The sequence below is a fragment of the Perognathus longimembris genome, chromosome 8 (genome assembly GCF_023159225.1).
Source record: "Perognathus longimembris pacificus isolate PPM17 chromosome 8, ASM2315922v1, whole genome shotgun sequence".
Taxonomy (NCBI): domain Eukaryota; kingdom Metazoa; phylum Chordata; class Mammalia; order Rodentia; family Heteromyidae; genus Perognathus; species Perognathus longimembris.
Window position 1 is genome coordinate 72,688,505 of NC_063168.1, and position 21,081 is coordinate 72,709,585.

General features: G+C 42.0%; 1 protein-coding gene across 2 annotated transcripts in view; it reads left to right on the forward strand.

Annotated features, from left to right (window-relative positions):
* Nol10 (nucleolar protein 10) overlaps positions 1–21,081 on the forward strand; it is a 109,251-nt gene that overhangs the window by 50,945 nt on the left and 37,225 nt on the right. For both annotated transcript variants that reach the window (XR_007211956.1, XM_048353416.1), the window contains exons 14-19: positions 4,254–4,380; positions 9,255–9,334; positions 9,536–9,634; positions 11,611–11,700; positions 19,744–19,917; positions 20,161–20,408. Coding sequence is in view for 1 of the 2 variants with exons in the window: in XM_048353416.1 (XP_048209373.1) it covers positions 4,254–4,380; positions 9,255–9,334; positions 9,536–9,634; positions 11,611–11,700; positions 19,744–19,917; positions 20,161–20,408 (818 nt within the window). In the remaining variant the exon portion in view is untranslated. The remainder of the gene's footprint in view (positions 1–4,253; positions 4,381–9,254; positions 9,335–9,535; positions 9,635–11,610; positions 11,701–19,743; positions 19,918–20,160; positions 20,409–21,081) is intronic.

The following is a 21,081-nucleotide window of genomic DNA, read 5'->3' on the forward strand; positions in this document are numbered from 1 at the left end:
CACTTGAGCCTTACCTCCACTTGGGCTTTTTGTGGTTAGTTGGAGATAAGAGTCTCTCAAACTTTCCTGTCCTGGCTGGCTACAAACATCCATTCTCAGATCTCAGCCTTGTGAGTAGCGTACAGGTGTGAGCCACTGACACCTGACTATAACTTAACTTCTCAAAGGTAGGACCTAACCACCAAAGCAGATGATAGTCTTGAGCTGATAGCAGTGTTTTCGTGCACTTTAAAGTTGGTCCTTCTACCCAAATAGACTGGAGCAAGCAGACAGTTGGCTGAATGTAAGTTTTGAATTCTTCCGGAAGACATATTTGTATATAAAAGGTTTTTCCATATTTTGAAATAACAAGTACTTCTATTGAGATTGATTGATATGATTGTCATTATCTTTCTAGCAATCTAAAAAAATCACTTTTCTACTTTTTCTGACTTACGGCTTTAGGAAATTCTTATAAATTAAAAGTAGGTCATTAGCAAATAATAAAACTTTAAAATATAAAGTGAACCAAGTTTTCTTAAGGTGCATAAAAATGTAGATAAGCAATAGTAAGTTCCAGCTAAAATATAGAATACAGCAATCTGATGACATACAGGAAACACGAGGCTCTTTCTGAGGCGCTAGGAACTGAACCCAGGACCTTAAGCACATTGACCACGTGCTCTGCACTGACATGTCCTCAGCCCAGGAAACCTGATGTGCTACTAAGAGCCCATCTGTGGTTAAAATATAGTTTCTTTAGGTTGTCAAACTGGAAACTTAGAAAGTAAACTAAAATATTTTTTAAAGATTAGTTAGCACGTAACATTGTATGCCTATGAAGATAGCAAGAGACTTTTCACATTAAAGTGCAGTCACGGTATGTACATCTGAGAGAGTTAAGCCCTCCTCACTGATAAAAAAAAGTGACTGGTGTTTTTGCAACTTAGTGGGAGGCCTCTAAGGAATGCTCTAATTCAGAAAGAGCCTGCAGTTAAGACCAGTAAATCAGTAGTCTCCACTTAGGTAGGGTGTTCCTATGCTTTTCTCTCTGAAAAGGAACTGGGGAATGTGATTCATAAAGCCAACCACTAGGGTTAACTTTGTTTTTGATGGAATATTTCCCCCTATAAAATTAAATGGCCATGAATCTGATGGCAGACTATTTACCATAACTAGATCTGTCACCTGAGGGACACCTTCAAATAATTCCATGAGAACCCAGATAGCTAATCAAAAAAAAAGCAAAAAACATGTGGTAGAATCAATTGTCGTATAAAAGAAAACAATATGAAAGCTCAGATTGGCTTGATCGTTTCTGTTATCTCCGCCCCTCACCACAAGAGAAGTCAGGATACACAGTATAAGCTTTTCCAGGTTCATGCTCACGACTGCCTTAAAGGGCCCTTATCGGTGGGTTCTGCCACAGCAGATTTAGTCAGCCACAAATTGAAAATTATTTTTTTAACCTAACACGTGCCATCTTCTTTTCTTTCTTTTCTTTTTTTTTTTTTTGCCAGTCCTGGGCCTTGAACTCGGGGCCCGAGCACTGTCCCTGGCTTCTATTTGCTCAAGGCTAGCACTCTGCCACTTGAGCCACAGCACCACTCTGGCCATTTTCTGTATATGTGGTGCTGAGGAATCGAACCTAGGGCTTCATTTATAGGAGGAGAGCACTCTCACCACTAGGCCACATTCCCAGCCCTGCCATTTTCTTTTCTTATCGCTGTCTTCTAAGCAGTGTAGCACAACAGCTGTTTACAGAATGTGTTTTATAAATAATCTTAGGTGATTTGTGCAGTGCTCAGGATCAAATCTAGGGCCTCCTGCACACTAGGCAAGCATTCTGTCATGGAGTGCATTGGATGGGGATAGGTTATAAACAAACACCGCACATTGCACATAAAGAACTCGAGCTTCCACACATCTGGTGTCCACAGGATCTTGGAGCCAATGTCTTGAGGATGCCAAGGAACACTTGTACTTTGAGGTGTCTTAGGACTCGTGTGCATAGAAATCAAACTAGGTCCAACTTAGCACCAAAAAGTGTTCATGGATCTATAGTAGTGAGAATGTGAATGCTTTTATCCAAATTAAGAAAATAGATCTTTAAAAAAATCGATCACCTTTGCCATTCCTTCCTTCACTTTCTCCCTTTCTCTCTCCCTTTCTCCTTTTTCTGTCTGTCTCTCGTGCTTTCTCTCTTCCTCTCCCATTTTTAGCAATACTCAGGTTTGCATTCTGAGCTGCATGGTTGATAAGCAGGCATACTGTCACTTGGCCCACATGACCAACCCCAAATAAATACATTGTCTAAAAGAAATGTATTCATTGCCAGACTTTAAAAAAATCTTAGCTTGGGGCCCTGGGTTCGGTTCCTCAGCACCACATAAACAGAAAACAGTGCCAGAAGTGGCACTGTGGCTCAAGTGGTAAAGTGCTAGTAGCCTTGAACAAAAAAGGAAGCCAGGGACAGTGCTTAGGCCCTGAGTTCAAGCCCCTGGACTGGCAAAAAAAAAAAAAAAAAAAAGTTCTGTTTAGTCTGTTGTTCCTCAGCCATTCATTAGCATGACTTTAAAATAGACAGCTATTTTAAGTATGAAGACATTGTATGTGGGAAAATTTTTGGCTTGGTTTTGTTCTTTGCCAGTCTTGGGGCTTGAACTCAGGGCCTGAGCACTGTCCCTGGCTTCTTTTTGCTCAAAGCTAGCACTCTGCCACTTGAGCCACAGCACCACTTCAGGATTTTTCTATATATGTGGTGCTGAGGAATTGAACCCAGGGCTTCATGTATATGAGACAAGCACTTTGCCACTAGGAAAAATTTTAATTCATTAAGTTTGTATATATTGTAATATAAATTTTTATACATTGTATTAATCATGAATTGTACGTTTTCAAGGATAGATATTGTACATTAGGGGGTGGCTAGAGTGAGCCAATGAACATGCATTTCTTCACCTACTTTGTGTGTTGAAAACACTTAAAACTTCAAACTCAGCAGTTTGAAAAATACGATACATTGCTAGATTTTATTTATTTATTTTAGTGCCAGTCCTGGAGCTTAATCAGGGCCTAGACACTGTCTTTGAGTTTTGTTTTTTGTTTTTTGCTAAAGGCAAATGCTCTATACCACTTTGGGCCATAGCGCTACATCCAGCCTTAGCTGGTTAATTAGAAATAAGAGTTTCACAGACTCCCCTGCTTGGACTGGCTTCAAACCACAGAGCTCAGCCTCCTAGGAATACAGCTGTTAGCCAGCTACTGGTAACAAATTTTATTTTTTCTGTACAGTGCTTGGCAACAACTGTATCACTAAGCCACATTCCCAGCCCACTGAATTTTAATTTTCTATTCATTAAATGAAGGAGGCCGTACAGAATGGAATGACGAATGATGAAATAACTAGTTGAAAAAGAAATTCTTATTTTATTGTGGTTGACACTTTTTTGGGGAGGCGGGCAGCCCTGGGGCTTGAACCCAGGGCCTGGGCACTGCCCCTGAGCCTCTCTGTGCTCAAGGATACCGCTCTACTACTTGAGCCACAGTGCCACTTCCAGCCTTTTCTGTTTATATGGTACTGAGGAATCAAGTCCAGGGCTTCATGCATACTCGGCAAGCATTCTACCCATGGTTGACATTTTTAAGAGCATATGCCAAATATCCTTTTATAGGATTATAGCCCTTTTCTGAGTGAAGGAAATAGTGAATGAACGGAAATTATAAGTACCTGGATCATTGTGTGTGCATATGCATGTCTTGGTGCTGGGTCTTGAACTCAAAGCCCTTGGCTCTTTTCACTTAAGGCTAGCACTCTACCACATGAACCCATACTTCTACCTCTGGCTTTTTAGTGGCTTTTAATTTGGAGATAAGAACCTTGTGAATTTATCTGCTTGGGCTGGCTTCAAACCTAGGTCCTCAGATCTCTACTTCCTCAATAAGTAGGATTACAGGTATGACCACTAGTACCCAGCTTATACTTTAATATTTTTAATGTAAGAATATTCACTAATATCTTTGTATCCTAGACTAAGAAGTTTTTTTTCCTTCCAGGCCTAAATTCTTCTTACTTTATTATTTCTTTAATTCTAAATTCTTCCTACTTTATTATTATTTTATTCATTGTTTCTTATATATGTTGTAGTTGTTTTTTAGCTATTCTATTAGACACAAAAAATTTTAACCTAAGGCAGTCTGAATGTGTAGTTACTTAAGTATTGGTTAATGTAGTGAGGATACACATTTGTTAACCCTTCAATAAACACCCACAGGTTTTGGGTCCTGCTCCAAGGTGGTGTTCCTTCTTGGACAACTTGACAGAGGAGTTAGAAGAGAATCCAGAAAGCACGGTTTATGATGATTACAAGTTTGTCACCAAGAAAGACCTTGAAAACTTAGGTAAAAAAAAATTAGGATAAAAATATTTATACAATTGTTTTATTTCCATTTTTTGTTTGTTTAGTTTAGTTTTGAACATTCAGATTGATTGAGCCATATCTGGGCAGCTTGTGGTTCAGACCTATAATCCTATCTGCTCAGGAAGCTGATATCTGGACGATTGTGGTTTAAAGTCAGCCAGAAAAACTTCAGAGACTCCAATTAACTAGTGAAAAGCTAGGGGCTGGGGATATGGCCTAGTGGCAAGAGTGCCTGCCTCGGATACACGAGGCCCTAGGTTCGATTCCCCAGCACCACATATACAGAAAACTGCCAGAAGCGGTGCTGTGGCTCAAGCGGCAGAGTGCTAGCCTTGAGCGAGAAGAAGCCACGGACAGTGCTCAGGCCCTGAGTCCAAGGCCCAGGACTGGCAAAAAAAAAAAAAACAAACAAATAACTAGTGAAAAGCTGGGCTGGAGGCTTGGTTCAAATGCCAGCCATGAAAAAAGAAAACAAAGTGCATGGAGCCTTAAGTTCAAGCCTTGGTACTAGCAACAATTAAAAAAAAATACAAAACAGAACTGACTATGCCATCAATTCCAAATGTTTCTGCCAATCAGATATTATTAATTGTCACGTTTATAATCTCTGCTTAGAGAAGATTTTAGGTAAAGTTAACATAAGCCTTTTTGATTCTTAGATGAGAAATAATGTCTTAGCATACTAGGTCTATATAGAAAAAATGCTAACGAAGTATGATGGCCTATATCCTTCTCCAGCCTACTCACTGTATCGCCATTCAGCTGGTAAGGGCAGAGGCTCTGATGGGAAGAGCAAAGGGATGAGATGGGAGGGGAAAGAGGGTCAGACGTGCAGGCAGATGCGCTCCCACACCCAGTGCACTGGCGTGACCGTTTGGGCCACAAGGAGAGAGGGCCTTCAGTTTTGCATTATTCAATAACCCTATTTACAGGAAAGAACTCCAAGCTTCAACAGCTTCCTCTCATGAATATAATAAGTTGATTGTAACCACATGTTGAAAATGTCTCCAAGACTGAATACAAATGGCTTCTGGTTTCCTTTTAGATGTGCTCATAAAAGACCTAATCCAAAACTAAGAACTCAAATCTTCAAATGTAGAAGGCCCTTACTACAAGATTGTGTATTCTAATCTGAAATCTGAAGTGCTATAGAATTCACATTTTTTGAGAAGAAAGATAACACTCAAGAAGTTTCAGATTTTGGAGCATTGGATTTTCACATGGGGCTGCTCAACTGACACATTAGAGCTCCCTCACTATAATAAATAAATGTCTGTATTAACTTACAAAGAGGAAAGGTCAGGGCTGGGGATATGGCCTAGTGGCAAGAGTGCTTGCCTCATATACATGAAGCCCTGGGTTCAATTCCCCAGCACCACATATACAGAAAATGACCAGAAGTAGCGCTGTGGCTCAAGTGGCAGAGTGCTAACCTTGAGCTAAAAGAAGCCAGGGACAGTTCTGAGGCTTTGAGTGCAAGGCCCAGGATTGGCCAAAAACAAAGAGGAAAGGTTTATTTTGGCTGGCAGTTTTAGAGGTTATAGTACATGGGTAGTTCATAGTCAGGCAGACCTGTAGCTTTTTTTTTTTTCTTTTTTTTTTCTTTTTTTGCCAGTCCTGGGCCTTGGACTCAGGGCCTGAGCACTGTCCCTGGCTTCTTCCCGCTCAAGGGTAGCACTCTGCCACTTGAGCCACAGCACCACTTCTGGCCTTTTCTATATATGTGGTGCTGGGGTATCGAACCCAGGGCTTCATGTATTCGAGGCAAGCACTCTTGCCACTAGGCCATATTCCCAGCCCCAGACCTGTAGCCTTTAAACCATGCCTTCTGGTGGAAGGCATGATACATCACAGAGGAAAAAGAGGAGTCACTGGTGGGGATCATGGCTCAAGGGGTAGAGAACTTAACCTGGTAAGCACAAGGCCCTAAGTTCAAACTCCAGGACTGCTAAAAGAAGGGGCTGGGTCTAACAGTCTCTTTGAGGGCACTCCTCCCCCCTCCCCCCATGATCTAAAGGCCTCCCACTAGGCCCATCTCTTAAAAGACTCTACCACATCACAACAGCACCACTCTGGGGACCAAGCCTTTAAACTTGGCCCCTAGGAGAAACTCAAGCTCCAATAAAGGCCATGCAGATGTTCCAAAACACTGAACCACTAATGGCACCAAGCATTTCAGACAAGGGATATAGCCTGTCGTTACTTCATGTTTAGAGATCATGAGCCCAAGAAAGATCTAGGAATAGCAAACCCTTTTGCAGGGCTTATGTGTGCCAGGCAACATTATAAGTATTTTATATATAACAGTTCAATCTTCACAACCATCAAATGGGTATTGTGATTCCATTATATGGATAGGAAACTGAGGCACAAGAAGGCCAAAGTAACAAAGATCTCTACTTCAGAACAGAGCTTTTTACCTGCTCCACACCAGACCTTTGAAGAGAACATATTTATTCTGCTTGCCCAGCACTTGTTTATAGGATGAAGAGAGTAGATTTTGCTTACCCTGTTCTAATGTTAGCAAAGGACGTTAATTGAGGGGAAGCACGTAGAAGATCTACACTTCACAAGTCTGGGCGGCTCAACTGTCTTTGGGACAAATAAATACACCTTAGCAGTTGAATATTAAAAGTAGAATCTTGTACTAATTAGAGCAATTGAGTCGCTCTTAAACTTTTTAACCTATATTTCATAGCACAGTTAACCTTTACATAATTATTTTCTACCAGTTGCCACTAAAGTTGGTGGTTAACTTTAGTTTTATTTTGTTTTTGACAGTACTGGAAATTGGACTCAAGTTCTCACACTTGCTAAGTTGGTGCTCTATTACTTGAGCCATGCCTCCTGTCCTTGTTTTTTTGCCAGTCTTGGGGCTAGAACTCAGGGCCTGGACACTGCCCCTGAGCTTCTTTTCCTCAAGGCTAGCGCTCTACCACTTAAGCCACAGTGCCACTTCCAGCTTTTTCTCAGTATGTGGTACTGAGGAATCGAACCTAGGGCTTCATGCATACTAGGCTAGCACTCTACAACTAAGCCACATTCCCAGCCTGTCCTTGTTGGGATTTTTTGTTGTTGTTGTTTATTTTGGTTTTTGGTTGGGTCTTGGGTCTTGAACTCTCGGCCTGGGCGCTGTCTTTGAGCTCTTCAGCTCAAGGCTAGCACTCTACCTCTTTGAGCCATAGCACCACTTCCTGTTTTCTGGTGGTTAATTAGAAATAAGAGTATCACAGACTTTCCTGCCTGGGCTGGCTTTGAACTGTGATCCTCAGATCTCAGCCTCCTAAGTAGCTAGGATTACAGGTGTGAGCCACCAATGTCTGGCTCTGTCCTTGGTTTTTGAGATAGGGTCTCACTATGTATCCCAGACAAGCCTCAAACTCATGATCCTCCTCAGCTGAAGCAGGAGGATTATGAGTTCAAGCCACACACACACACACACACACACACACACACACACACACACACACACACACAATAAATGAAGCAATATGCATCGTTTATTAAAATAAATGGTTGTTTTGTTGGTATTTTGGAGGGAAGAATCATTTTATTTTAATGATGTGCTTATATTGTACTTACCTACATTCCTAAATTGGAGGGAAAAGTCACTGTTACTTTGTGTGGGAATGGCAGGGGGTTCCCCTTCTGTTTTTAGTGTATTTTGGATACTTTGCCTGTTTCTTTGCTGTGTTTGTTTAGGTTAAGGAAAGCAATTATATAAGTTGAGGTACATTTTGTTAAATACATATTTTAAATTGAAAAAAAAAATGCAGAAATACAATTGAGAAGCCGGGGAGAGGCAGGAGTGTTGCTAGTTCAGGTTCAGCCATGGCCGTAACTTAGAGCCTTGTCTAAAAAAGTATCTGGGTCTGGGAAGGTGGCTTAGCAGTAGAGCACGCCTAGCATGCATGAAGCCCTGGGTTCAATTCCTCAGCACCACATACACAGAAAAAGTTGAAAGTGGCGCTGTGGCTCAAGTGGCAGAGTGCTAGCCTTGAGCAAAAAGAAGCCCAGGGACAGTGCTCAGGCCCTGAGGTTAAGCACCAGGGCTGGCAAAAAAAGTATCTGTGGAAATAGTTGTAATGGCCAACAAAATAATAGTTTAACTGGAATGCATCTTTATGTATGTTAGAATTATCTTTTCTAGCAATCCTCACAATATACAAAACCTCCCAAATCAATTATAGTAAGGTGGAAGTAACTACTAAGGTAGTAGAACTTCCTTTGTTTCCTTAAGACTGTTTTTGGTGTAGTATTACTAGTACAAGCTTTGACTTTCTGTGTGTGGCCTTTCACACGTCCTGTAGCTTGTTATTTCCCACTGTGTTAGGTGATAGATACCTTAATATATCATGGACACTGGCAGTAGGCTGACGTGGCTTTATATCTGCAACCTATAGTCATGAAGATGTTTTCATTATTTTTATACTTACCTGACATATAAAATGTGGTTTTAAATGCCTCTATAGATATTCATGACTAGTCATTCTTAATTCTGGAGTTTTAACTCTAAAACAAAATATTATAATCAAAGAGTTGTCTGGTAAAAATGTACATTTTCAGCTGGGCTCCAGTAGCACACACATATAATCCTATCTACTCAGGAGGTTGAGATCTGAGGATCACAGTTCAAAGCCAGCCTGGGCAGCAAAGTCTGTAAAGCTCTTATCTCCAATTAACCACCAGAAAACGAAGTGGAGCTGTGGCTCAAAGGCGTAGAGCACTAGCCTTGGGCAAAAGAGCTCAGGGACAGCTCCTAGGCACTGAGTTCAATCCCCACAAATGCCCTCTCCCTCCAAAAAAAGAAAAGTACATTTTCACCAAGCTTTTCTCTTTCATTTCCCTTCCCAGGGCTCACGCATCTCATCGGATCACCTTTTCTCCGGGCGTATATGCATGGGTTTTTCATGGATATAAGACTCTACCACAAGGTAAATACAGACCTAAAGCTCGTCAGGTAACTGAAGAGTGGCTGTCGCTCTTTCTTTTTGCACTTTTGTGAACACAGAAATTGTATAGGATCTGTGTGGCTCTGTGTGTGTGCTTTGGCATCATATTCATGGCATATATGAAATATGTTGCAAAATATTCATTTTTACTCATTTTTGGCTTCATTTTGTTATTTTGAAAAGGTGAAATTGATGGTAAATCCGTTTGCTTATGAAGAGTACAGGAAAGATAAAATTCGACAGAAGATAGAAGAAACACGTGCACAGAGAGTCCAGCTAAAGGTAACAATGTACTTGGTATTAAATACTAAGTACAGTTTTCATTTTGTGTATTTTTCCCAAACCTGCCATCCTTTTTGTGTTCATTTGTCTTTCCATCTTTTACTTACACTTCTGGTATGTGTTACTTGTGAGGTGTGTAATAAGGTGTTGTTGGGAATAATCTAGACTAACTGTTGCTGTCACCTGTACTAAGAACATCTGGTAGCATTTTTACCTGGGCTCTGCTAATTCCTATTTCCTAATGACATTTGTAGCTTCTCAGGCTCTCTGGGTCGTGAGAATGGTCTCTGGACTGTTAGGAAACAAATGGCACCATTGCTGTTGATAGAGAGGGGTTCTCGTGAGTGGCCGAGCCAGGTACTGGAGCACTAAGGTGTGGCCACTGCAGGAAGCAGCTGCCACCTCAGGTCTCGACCCAGACGGCTGAGGAGGGGCTGCAGGCTGGTACTCCTGAGCCATAACAAGGATGCTCCTGGGCATGTTGGAAATTGCAAACTGGCGTCCACTGCCGCTCCTGGAGCCACCTGTTGCTTCCATGGCGAACAACTGTTGCTGTGTGATGCCAGCCCAGACACTGAGCAGACAGGGAGGAGCTTCCTGTCTGCCTGCTCCTGCCTACCAGTCTCCCTGGCGTCCTGTCGATTAAGTTCAATCACTGAGTGATACAAATACTTAATAAGCAAACATCAGCTTAAAATCCATCCATGGTAAATACATAACATACAGTGCTACACACACATATATATGCATATACACACAGATATTTATATACATATATGTGTGCATGCACACACACATATATATGCTGTTTCATTGCAAAATACCAGTAACTCTTTTATCCAGTACCTTTTATATTTTCCAGACTATTTGTTCCAAATTTTATATATGATATATATGTATATGTATTATGTGTAAATATACACATATATTAGCTTACAAACAGCTAGGGAGGATTTCATTGTGACATGTCTGCACGTTTCCACTGTATTCCAACCTGTCTTCCTCTATCCCTCTCCCTTCCCCCTCTTATTCAGAATTGTGAAGAGCACTAAGGGTGTATGTATGTGTGGTTGCGCTCTTCCAGGAACCTCAGAGACTGGGATGTAGAGCGTTTTATCCTTGCTTTCATTGTACTTGTCATAGTTGTATTTTATTTAATGGACCGTGGAACATAAAACTAGGAGGAAGAAGACAGTAGATCCCTTATAGCTTTACCTGAAAAACTGTCAGACTGCCATCTCTGATTCTGCCGAATTTTGCCGTTCTGGGAGCAGGGAACAGCACAGGGAGTAGTGTTAGCAGCACATTCCTAGACACTCGCACCTCCGCCCAGAGCTACAGCTCCGGACCTGCCAGCGGAGCCATGCTGCATACTGGGAAGGGACGTGGGAGGGCAAGTTCAGGCCAGGAGGCCTGCCTGATACTCTTGAATATACATTGTTTCCTACTCTAGAGAAATGTAAAAATAAAGAATTAAGCCAGGCTCTAATGGCTCAGGCCTGTAATCCTATCTACTCTGGAGGCCGAGATCTGATTATCTTGGTTGGAAGCTAGCTTGGGTAGAAACGTCCCTGAGATTCTTACCTACAGTTAACCACCAAAAAGCTGGAAGTAAGATGTGGCTCCATGATAAAGTACCAACCAGCCTTGATCAAAAAACAAGGATTGGGGTTGGGAATTTTAGCTCAGTGGGAGAGCACTTGCCTGGCCAAGTGCAAGGCCCTTAGTTCTGTCCTCAGCTCTGAAAAGAAGAAGGAAGAAGAGGAAGAAGGAAGAAGGAGAAGGAGAAGAAAGAAGGGAAGGAGAGAGGGAGGAGATGAGGGAGGAGAAGCAGCCCAGAGGGAGTGCCCAGGCCCTAAGTTCAAGCCCCAGGAATGGCACACAAAAAAAGAATGTGTGAAATTATATTCCTCACAGAACTATCAGCCTTGAGTGCTAAAATGTGGATATATTATTACAACTTTCCTTTTTTATAGAAATTGCCAAAAGTGAACAAAGAGCTGGCCCTTAAGTTAATTGAAGAAGAAGAAGAGAAACAAAAATCTACATTGAAAAAGAAAGCGAAGGTAAGATTTTCTAAGTTGTCTGTATTCTTTTTGGATTGTAATCTATATCTTTTTTACTTAATACCTGTAGAATAGTTTCTTTTTTGTTTTATCCTTGCTTTTTTACTTAAAAGATAGTATCTGCTAAACATGGGAAGTTTGGAAAATAGGAAAAACATGTCAAGAAGAAAACTATGTCAAGGAAAAGTATCCTTAATATTTTAGTCAATTTCCTTCCTGTCTTCATTCACTAAAAATTTTAAACTCTACCAGCAAGATCATCTTGAGTATGCTAAAATAGTTATGCTGGTTCTGTAACATACCACAGGTGGTTCTCATTTCATTAAAAATTCTTTTTTAAGTATTTTTAACGGATATATATATATATATTCTGTTTTATGACTGTACTATAATTTACTTATTCCTTTCATTGTTAAGTTGTTAGCTTGTTTATTGTTTGTCTCTGTATTAACTAAGTTTGTTTTTAATTCTAGAATCAATCTTATTTTCTTGTTCTTTTGGCATTTCTGGAGTTGGGACTTTGCTAGCCTTGCAAAGTTGTAGATGGAATCTCAAGGACTTTTCTGCCCAGCCTGTTTTTGAATCATGATCCTTCTGATCTCTGTCCCCTGCGTAGATAGGGTTACAGGCCCCGGCCACCAGCACCCGGCTAAAGCAGCCCGTTTGGATTAGGACTTTGGGTTACTGGGAGCACCCCTGACATGTAACTGCTTCCTATCTTTCTGATGTGACAGTACACACAGATCAATCACATAATGAATAAGAGTTCGTGCTTTGTTTCGTTGGTATTGTCCAGAGGAAAAGAGACTTTTGTAGTTTTTCCAGATGTGTAAGATTTCCTGGGTCCTCTCCAGTCCTGTTTTTTCATCTGCTTGAAGCGGGCAGGCAGAGAACCAGGTGTATTTAGGTTTAGCCAGACTTTGAGAGCCTGTAGGACTTGAATCTTCAAGGAAGAGGCCTGCCTTCTAGCTTTGGGCCAACCAGAGGAGCTCTCAGGAGTTTTTTTTTTTTTTTTTTTTTTTTTTTGGCCAGTCCTGGGCCTTGGACTCAGGGCCTGAGCACTGTCCCTGGCTTCTTCCCGCTCAAGGGTAGCACTCTGCCACTTGAGCCACAGCGCCGCTTCTGGCCGTTTTCTGTATATGTGGTGCTGGGGAATCGAACCTAGGGCCTCGTGTATCCGAGGCAGGCACTCTTGCCACTAGGCTATATCCCCAGCCCCTCTCAGGAGGTTTTTAGCCTGCAAGCTCATTCTCTGTTCTCTGGTTTTGGACCAGGTAAAATTGGAGCTAGGTGACCTCTTGTGCTTATCTCAGTTTCAATTCCTCCTTTATCAGAACCCAGGATCTGGTTGTACAGTATTTGGTGACTCCCTTGACTTTGAAGTGTCCATTTCTTCTGGAAGATGCAAGAAAAGATGGGATATGCTTTTGCTGTGACTTCTGTTCAATTCAAAGTGGAGACTCTTGCTGACCTCTCTTCCTAAATCTCTCCTGGCATTCCTTCATCCTAGTATAGTATTCTCTGTCTCTGTCTCTCTCTCTCTCTCTCCTTCTCTCTTCCCCCCCTTCCTCCCTCCCTCCCCTTCTCTCCCTCTCTCTCCCTCTCCCTAGTTCTGGGGCTTGAACTCAGGGCCTGGGCACTGCCCCTAAGCTTCTTTTGTTCAAGGCTAGTGCTCTGCCATGTGAGCCACAGCTCCACTTCCGGCCTTTTCTGAGTACTTTATTGAAGAGTCTCACAGACTTTCCTGCCCAGACTGGCTTTGAACCTCAATCCTGAATAGCTAGGATTACAGGTGTGAGCAACCAGCACCTAGCCTAGTACATTCTCTCTCTCTCTTTTTTTTTTTTTTTTTTTTTTTGGCCAGTCCTGGGGCTTGGACTCAGGGCCTGAGCACTGTAGTCCCTGGCTTCTTCTTGCTCAAGGCTAGCACTCTGCCACTTGAGCCACAGCGCCACTTCTGGCCATTTTCTATATATGTGGTGCTGGGGAATCGAACCCAGGGCCTCAGGTATACGAGGCAAGCACTCTTGCCACTAGGCCATATCCCCAGCCCCAGTACATTCTCTTAATGTATTACTTAAATCAATTTTTGGAAGCCTTTCTTAAGTAAATAAATAAATGGCTTTTGTTTTCCTTTCTTATTACATGAATAATATGCCAATGCTAAGCAATGTCAGACTTATATTTAAATTTATGTCTGTAACTTACTATGGCTTTGCACACACCAGTGTGTGTAAGTATATCGGTATGCCTTAAAGCAATAAGGTATGAGGCTTCCTGCTCTGTGACTTTGAGCATTCATGCTGCCTGAGGATGCTTGGGGTGTGACCTCTCAGCTGCACATTGTCACCTTCCCAAGCTCAGGGGAAGTGCTCTTTGCAATCACATGCCAGAAGCATTCTCCGGAAGAGAGGAGGGGAGAGCTCCTGCAGGCTGGAGGCCTGTGCATTCCTTGAGTCTCTATGTGGGGTGAAGTTACAGAAGACAGACACCTGGGCTCCAATTTCATTTTACTCCCTTTCATGAGGCCCTGTGGTTGTACAGATGTAGGAATTTAGCTCCTTTCTCCCCTTTTCTGGGGGCCTTTTTGAGGCTGATAGGATACACATTAGAGCAGAATGGGCTAGACAACATGAAAGTTGGAAATGGCAAAGTGGTCCTCAGTCCTCATCACCAGAAGAAATCACTATTGGTCCTAACCTTTAATGGTTTTGTCAAAACCTTAGTTTTTTTTTACTGCCTCTTATAAATGTATAGCTAAATAGGAAAATTGGGGTCTACTTCGTGTACACATTAGAAACAAAGTATATTCTAGTGTTTTGTTTTGTTTTTTGTAAAGAAAAGCCAGAAAAACCAAAACGTGTTCAGAGTATTTAAAGGCAGTACTTGTTTTCTTCTCACCCTACACCTTCAGTAAGAGCCAGGACTGTGCTCTGCCTTAGCCAGAGGTCCGGGGTCTGGGTGAGCTTCCAGAGTCTTATTCCCTGTCCTGTCTCCCAGAGCTCCGTTAAGGGAAAGGCTTTTACCATTGCTACTCCCATGGGAACATTGTCCTTCTTTTGTCACAACCCTTTTTTTTTTTTTTTTTTTTTTTTTGCCAGTCCTGGGCCTTGGATTCAGGACCTGAGCACTGTCCCTGGCTTCTTTTTGCTTAAGGCTAGCACTCTGCCACAGTGCTACTTCTGGCCGTTTTCTGTATATGTGTTGCTGGGGAATCGAACCCAGGACTTCGTGTATATGAGGCACGCACTCTTGCCACTAGGCCATGTTCCCAGCCCCTGTCACAACCCTTTTCCTCTTCACTTTGCACCATCCTCTGACTTTGTATCAGTATCCTAGCCAGTGACAGTGTATACTTTCCCATAGTCAGCTCTTCTCTCCTCCTCTTCCTTTCCCATCCCTCCCTCTCGACTTTCACTCCTTCTTCCTCTCCTTGTCCCTCTGTTTCCTGCTACACTTTATTTTTCTTGTCCTTTTCTTTCTCAATTACCATTTTTGTGAAATGTTGCCTGGGTTTGCCTTTGGAATACAAGGCAAAATAACAACTCGGTTCCTCCAGGCTATGGGAACTGAGTGCTTAACACTCAAGAATCAGTCACTGACAGGCTTCGAAAGATGTACCGTCATGGGCCACCGATCATGTGCCTGTCTAGGTCTTATCTAGGGATTTATGGGAACTGTTCATTATGCAAATACTCAGTCAATATATCACGTTATACATCTGTGGGTTCTTTGTAAATACAACAGTTGCCCTGTATATTATCTGCAGTGAAATCCCTATCCAATTCTCAGTTTTATAATATCATTTTTTTCTTATTTATTGTCAAAGTGAAGTACAGGGAGGTTACAGTTTCATACGTTAGACATTGGATACATTTCTTGTACTGTTTGTTACCTCCTCCCTCACATAATATCATTTAATAAGCTCCATAGAAGTGATCTTTGTTCACATTCCTGGGAGCTTCCACAGGAAGAGGAGAGCTCATTTTTGCTAGTTAGTAGTCAAGATGGCATTTGTTTAGTTTAGACGCAAGTTATTTGAAGGATAGCCTGCAAATACTCATCAGGCTACATACTGTTGGTGCTACAAGTGTAATGAGAAAGAACCATGGAAGAGCTTGCCTTCTATTGAAGAGCTACTTTTTCTTCCTAGCTATTCGTAGCCATGGCTCCTGGTAACAGAATTTTTCTAGAAAGAAGTATTTGTACAGTGTGTCCTTGATTTGCTTTTTTGTTGGCTTGCTAATCCAAAACATGCCCTGTTAGCAGAGCTCATAGTCTTCAAAATTGAGGCTGTTCCTAGAAAAAACCGGGCACTGATGGCTCCTGCCTGTTACTCAGGAGGCTGAGACCACAAGGATTGAGGTTCAAAGTCAATCTAGGCAAAGTAGACTGAGAGTTAGCATCTCCAAAGTGACTGGCAGAAAGCGGGGTTGGAGGTGTGACTCAGGTGGTAAGATCACACACTGAGTGAGAGGCCCTGAGTTGGGACCTCACTACCACGAGGGGAAGAAAAGACTAAGAGAAGTTCACATGATTTTGTTGTTTATCAGTCTCATCTCAGGTAAAATGAAGGTTTTAAATCACTCCTGAGTGAAGGAAAGAATTTTTCATTATAATTGTAAAGAGTACTTCAAAGAATTACTAACCTATTAGCAAGTTAGTGGTCTTGCTTTGGAAATGAGCTCTTCAAAACCCCCAGAGCTTTATAGCTCAATATCTCCTAACTTGAAAGTTAGTATCTTGCAGGGCTGTTCTGTTTTGGTTGCTACTGCAATTTAATGGAAGCAGACAGAGAAATATGTTCCCAAATATTGCTACCACTGATAACATAGTAAAAGTCTAATAAGCTGTTTACTGTACAATTGATGTGCAACCCACAATGAGGAGTGACCCACCACATAATGTCAATAAGCATTGTCTGGATGTTAGCCAAACAGTGCTAATTAGGAACTAATCATTCTTTTAGCAAATACATATGTTCAGTTTGCCGTATGCTTTTGAGCTGCATGGGCATCTTTGATCTGTTTGATTTGAAAGGTTTGAGTGCTTAGAGCCATTTCCCTGCAAGTTCCTTTCTGCGGGTGAGTCTTCAGGTCACCATATATATGACTGTACTCTTCTTGGGTTCGTCAGCAGCACGGTCAGGCTGCAATCAGCATCTGCAATATCTAGGCTATCTCTGTTCTGGGGCTGGAAAATCATGGAAGAAGTGTCTTAGTGGCCTTGGGAATTGCTAAATGCCATTTATTCAAAAATGGTCCATCTTTTCTGGGAGAATATAGGCTATATACAGACATTCTGGGTGGGATCAGGTTGTTTGACTATCTAAAATATTTTTGAAGCATTTTTAGTACCAGTTAATTATTTTTATTACAGTTAGACGTAATTTTAGTCATAGCCAGATCCTGGCTCATGCCTATAATCCTAGCTACTCAGGAACCTGAGATCCGAAGGTTTCAGTTTGAAGCCGACCTGGACAGGAAAGTCCATAAGAGTCTTTATCTCCAAGAATGGCCAGAAGTGGAGATGTGGCTTACGTGAAAAAGCTTAGGGACAGTGCCCAGGCCCTGAGTTCAAGCCCAGTACCAGTGTGCGCATGTTCCCCGCACCTCCCTCTGCCCCACACACACAAAGAAAAAGAAAAAAAGGAAATAGCCACCTGAATGTTTCTATTAAGTCTGTTGAGAAAATTGGCTAGCCCATTGTCTACCACTTCCTTTTTTCCCTTCCCTTGTTTCCACTTTCTCAGATATGAATGTTTTGGGCCTCCTAAGCTGATCAACTCAGCATAAAACTCTTACTATTGCATGTGGTGCTACTTCTTGACTTTTTAGAGTTAGGCATTTTTTAATCCCTTGCATCCCAATAAAGCTATTGAGTAATTTTGGTTAAGTCAGCACTTGGCATTTACCGTATTACAACTGTATAAATGCTCTTTATAGCCCAGCAATGGCCAGCTGATCATTGCCTCAATCTCTCACCCGACTTCTGTTTCCCGTGAAGCTAGTCATTGTTTCTCTGGTTTTCTACATGTCTTGTAGCAGACTTCTCTGTGGCTCTTTAATTAAGATGGAATCAGGAACTAGATCTTCCTCTTTATTTCTTCCTTGGGCCTAAGTCTGTTTTGAACATAATATTAAATCAGGGAAGGCTTGTGGGATTTTTGGTTGGGATTTAACAAACTAGGTCAGAGAACTAATAAAAGGCCATGTTCTTTTAATGATTTACCAGATTTTTATATATAGTTCGTCAAACACAACTCAGATGCTTACAACTTTAATTATTCTCAGTAGTCAAGGATCAAACAAGTAAAAGATGTCTGGCTCAGTAAGGCCGGAGTCCTTCCCAAGCAGTCTGGCCTTTTCCAGCTCTGTCTCAGGCCTGACGCTGACAGTCCATTCCTGAGGGAGTTGTTTGATCCGGCTTCCAGGCCTGCAGCTTACCAAGAAGACATAAGGAGAGAGCCCTAAGTCTGAGAGCACTATTCCCTTTCAGTGAGAGATGTTACAATACATTTCAGGAAGCTTTCTGTTTAGAAATGGTACAGATGAGGGATGGGAATGTGGTTTAGTGGTAAAGTGCTTGCCTAGCATGCATGAAGCCCTGGGTTCAATTCCTCAGCACCACATACACAGAAAAAGCCGGAAGTGGCACTGAGGCTCAAGTGGTAGGGTGCTACCCTTGAACAAAAAGAAGCCAGGGACAGTGCTCAGGCCCTGAGTTCAAGCCCCAGGACTGGCAAAAAAAAAAAAAAAAAGGTACAAATAAACAGGATTCAAGGGCTGGGAATATGGCCTAGTGGTAAGAGTGCTTGACTTGTATACATGAAGACCTGGGTTCAATTCCCCAGCACCACATATATAGAAAATGGCCAGAAGTGGCGCTGTGGCTCAAGTGGCAGAGTGCTAGCCTTGAGCAAAAAGAAGCCAGGGACAGTGCTCAGGCGCTGAGTCCAAGGCCCAGGACTGGCAAAAAAAAAAAGGATTCAAGTGTCAGTCTTGAGCTATCCAAATGGGTCTGAGTAGCCAGAGTTGTATTATATGGCTTTATTCTTGAGAGCTTGAAAGCAAATAAATGGTGTAGTAAAGAGAATTAGGAAGCAGCAGCCCTTACTAGGGATGGAAGCATCCATGTGTTTCTAGATGACTTACTTGAAGTCTGTGAGTTTGTCCTGAGAAACAGCCCCTACCCCTTTTAATTGACAATTTCTTACTGTTACATGAATATGAAGTTGACTCACTTTCATTTAGTATAATTGCTGTGCTTTAAAGGCCTTATTTCAGCCAGGCGCCAGTGGTTTATGCCTATAATCCTAGCTACTTAGGAAGCTGAGATCTGAGGATCATGGTTTGAAGCTAGCCAGCAGGAAAGTCCATGTGACTCTTATCTCCAATTGACCATCAGAAAACCAGAAGTGGCACTATGTCTCAAAGTGATAGAGTGGTGGCCTTGAGTAAAAAAGCTCAGAGACAGTGCCTAGGCCCCAAATGCAATCCCCATGCTGACAAAAAGTAAGGAAGAGAGAGAGAAGGAAAAGGAAAGGAAGGAAGGAAGGAGAGAGAAAGAAGTAAGACAACGGAGGGAGGGAGGGAGGGAGGGTGGGAGGGAGGGAGGGAGGGTGGGTGGGAGGGAGGGGAAAGCTGAGAATGTGGCTTAGTGGTAGAGCGCTTGCCTAGCATGCATGAATCCCTGGGTTTGATTCCTCAGTACCACATACACAGAAGTGTTCTGTGGCTTAAGTGATAGAGTGCTAGCCTTGAACAGAAGAAGCTCAGGAACAGTGCCTAGGACATGAGTTCAAGCCCCGGGACTGCAAAAAAAAAAAAAGTGGGGGGGGGGAGGGAAGGCAGTCAGGAAGGAAGGAAGGTTTAAAAAAAATAGGTATTTTCTTTAGAAAGTGTTTTTTGCACTAAAAATGTTGAAAGAAAATGCTTCATATAAATTTAGGCAGTGAATGATTTTCAAAGCCATCTTTCTTATTAGATTTTAACCAGATATTGACTTAAATATTTACAACTTTCTCTCTTCTTTTTCTTATAGAGCCTTCCTAATATTCTCACTGATGATAGATTTAAGGTTATGTTTGAAAACCCTGACTTCCAAGTTGATGAAGAAAGTGAAGAATTTAGGCTTTTGAACCCACTTGTTTCAAAAATTAGCGAGAAAAGGAAGAAGAAACTAAGACTCCTAGAGCAACAAGAACTTCGTGAAAAAGTAACGTACTCTATCATTTAAGCTTGAACTATATCTTTAATATCTGTCTTCCATGTAACTTTAGAAATACTTGTATGCTAATTGTCTGACATTCAGCTATGAGCATGTCTTAGTTATTAATGAGAGGATTTCTTCTGATGTAAGCAGTAGAGCCAGGAGTCACTTATTCTAGTGGGCTAATTGTATTTAAAAGAAAATAAGTCATTAAGGAAAAGGAGGTCTTTTTACTATTTTTAATTTCAGGAAGAAGAGGAAGAACTGGAAGGAAAACCGAGTGATACAGAAAGCTCGGAAAGTTCCGATGATGAAAAGGGCTGGGTTGAAGAGGTCAGGAAGCAGCGCAGACTTCTGCAGCAGGAAGAAAGAGTGAAGCGGCGGGAGCAGCTGAAGGAGGACCGGCAGACAGTGCTGAGGCCTCAGTTCTATGAGATCAAAGCAGGAGAAGAGTTCAGAAGCTTCAAAGATTCTGCCATGAAGCAGAAATTGATGAAGTGAGTACTGCCACCCCTGCCATGCTCAAGCCCTGCTTTCCTGTCACCCACTGCCCCCCAAACAACGCCCCTATGTACGGGAGGTGAGGAGTGAAAGGGTGCAGACAGGGGACTGAGGAAGCACCAGGCCCGTCTGGGGAAAACATCAACCAGTAAAACATACCAGTCCCTAGTTTCATTTTTGAATACCATTTTTTTTTTCAAATTTTGCCAGTAACTGGGGCCTGGGCACTGTCCCTGAGCTCCTCAGCTGAAGGCTAGCACTCTACCACTTGAGTCACAGCCCCACTTCCGCCTTTTTTATGTATGTAGTACTGAAGAATCAAACCCAGGGCTTTGTGCATGCTAGGCAATCACTCTACCACTAATTCACATTCCCAGTCCCCTATTTTTGAACAGCTTTTAAAAGGTGGTGTCATGCATTGGAATACAGGGAATAGTCCTATGCGCAATGGTACTTACCTCAGAATACTATGTTTTATTTTATTTTTGGTGATCATACTAAAGTTTGAACTAGTGCCTTGCATTCTGCCTTGCCTTTTTTTTTTGCTCAAGGCTGATACTGAACCACTTGAGTCATACCTCTACTTTTGGTTGTTGGTTAATTGGAGATAATGAATCTCACAGACTTTTGTGCCAGGCTGCCTTCAAATCTCAGTCCTTGAGTAGTTAG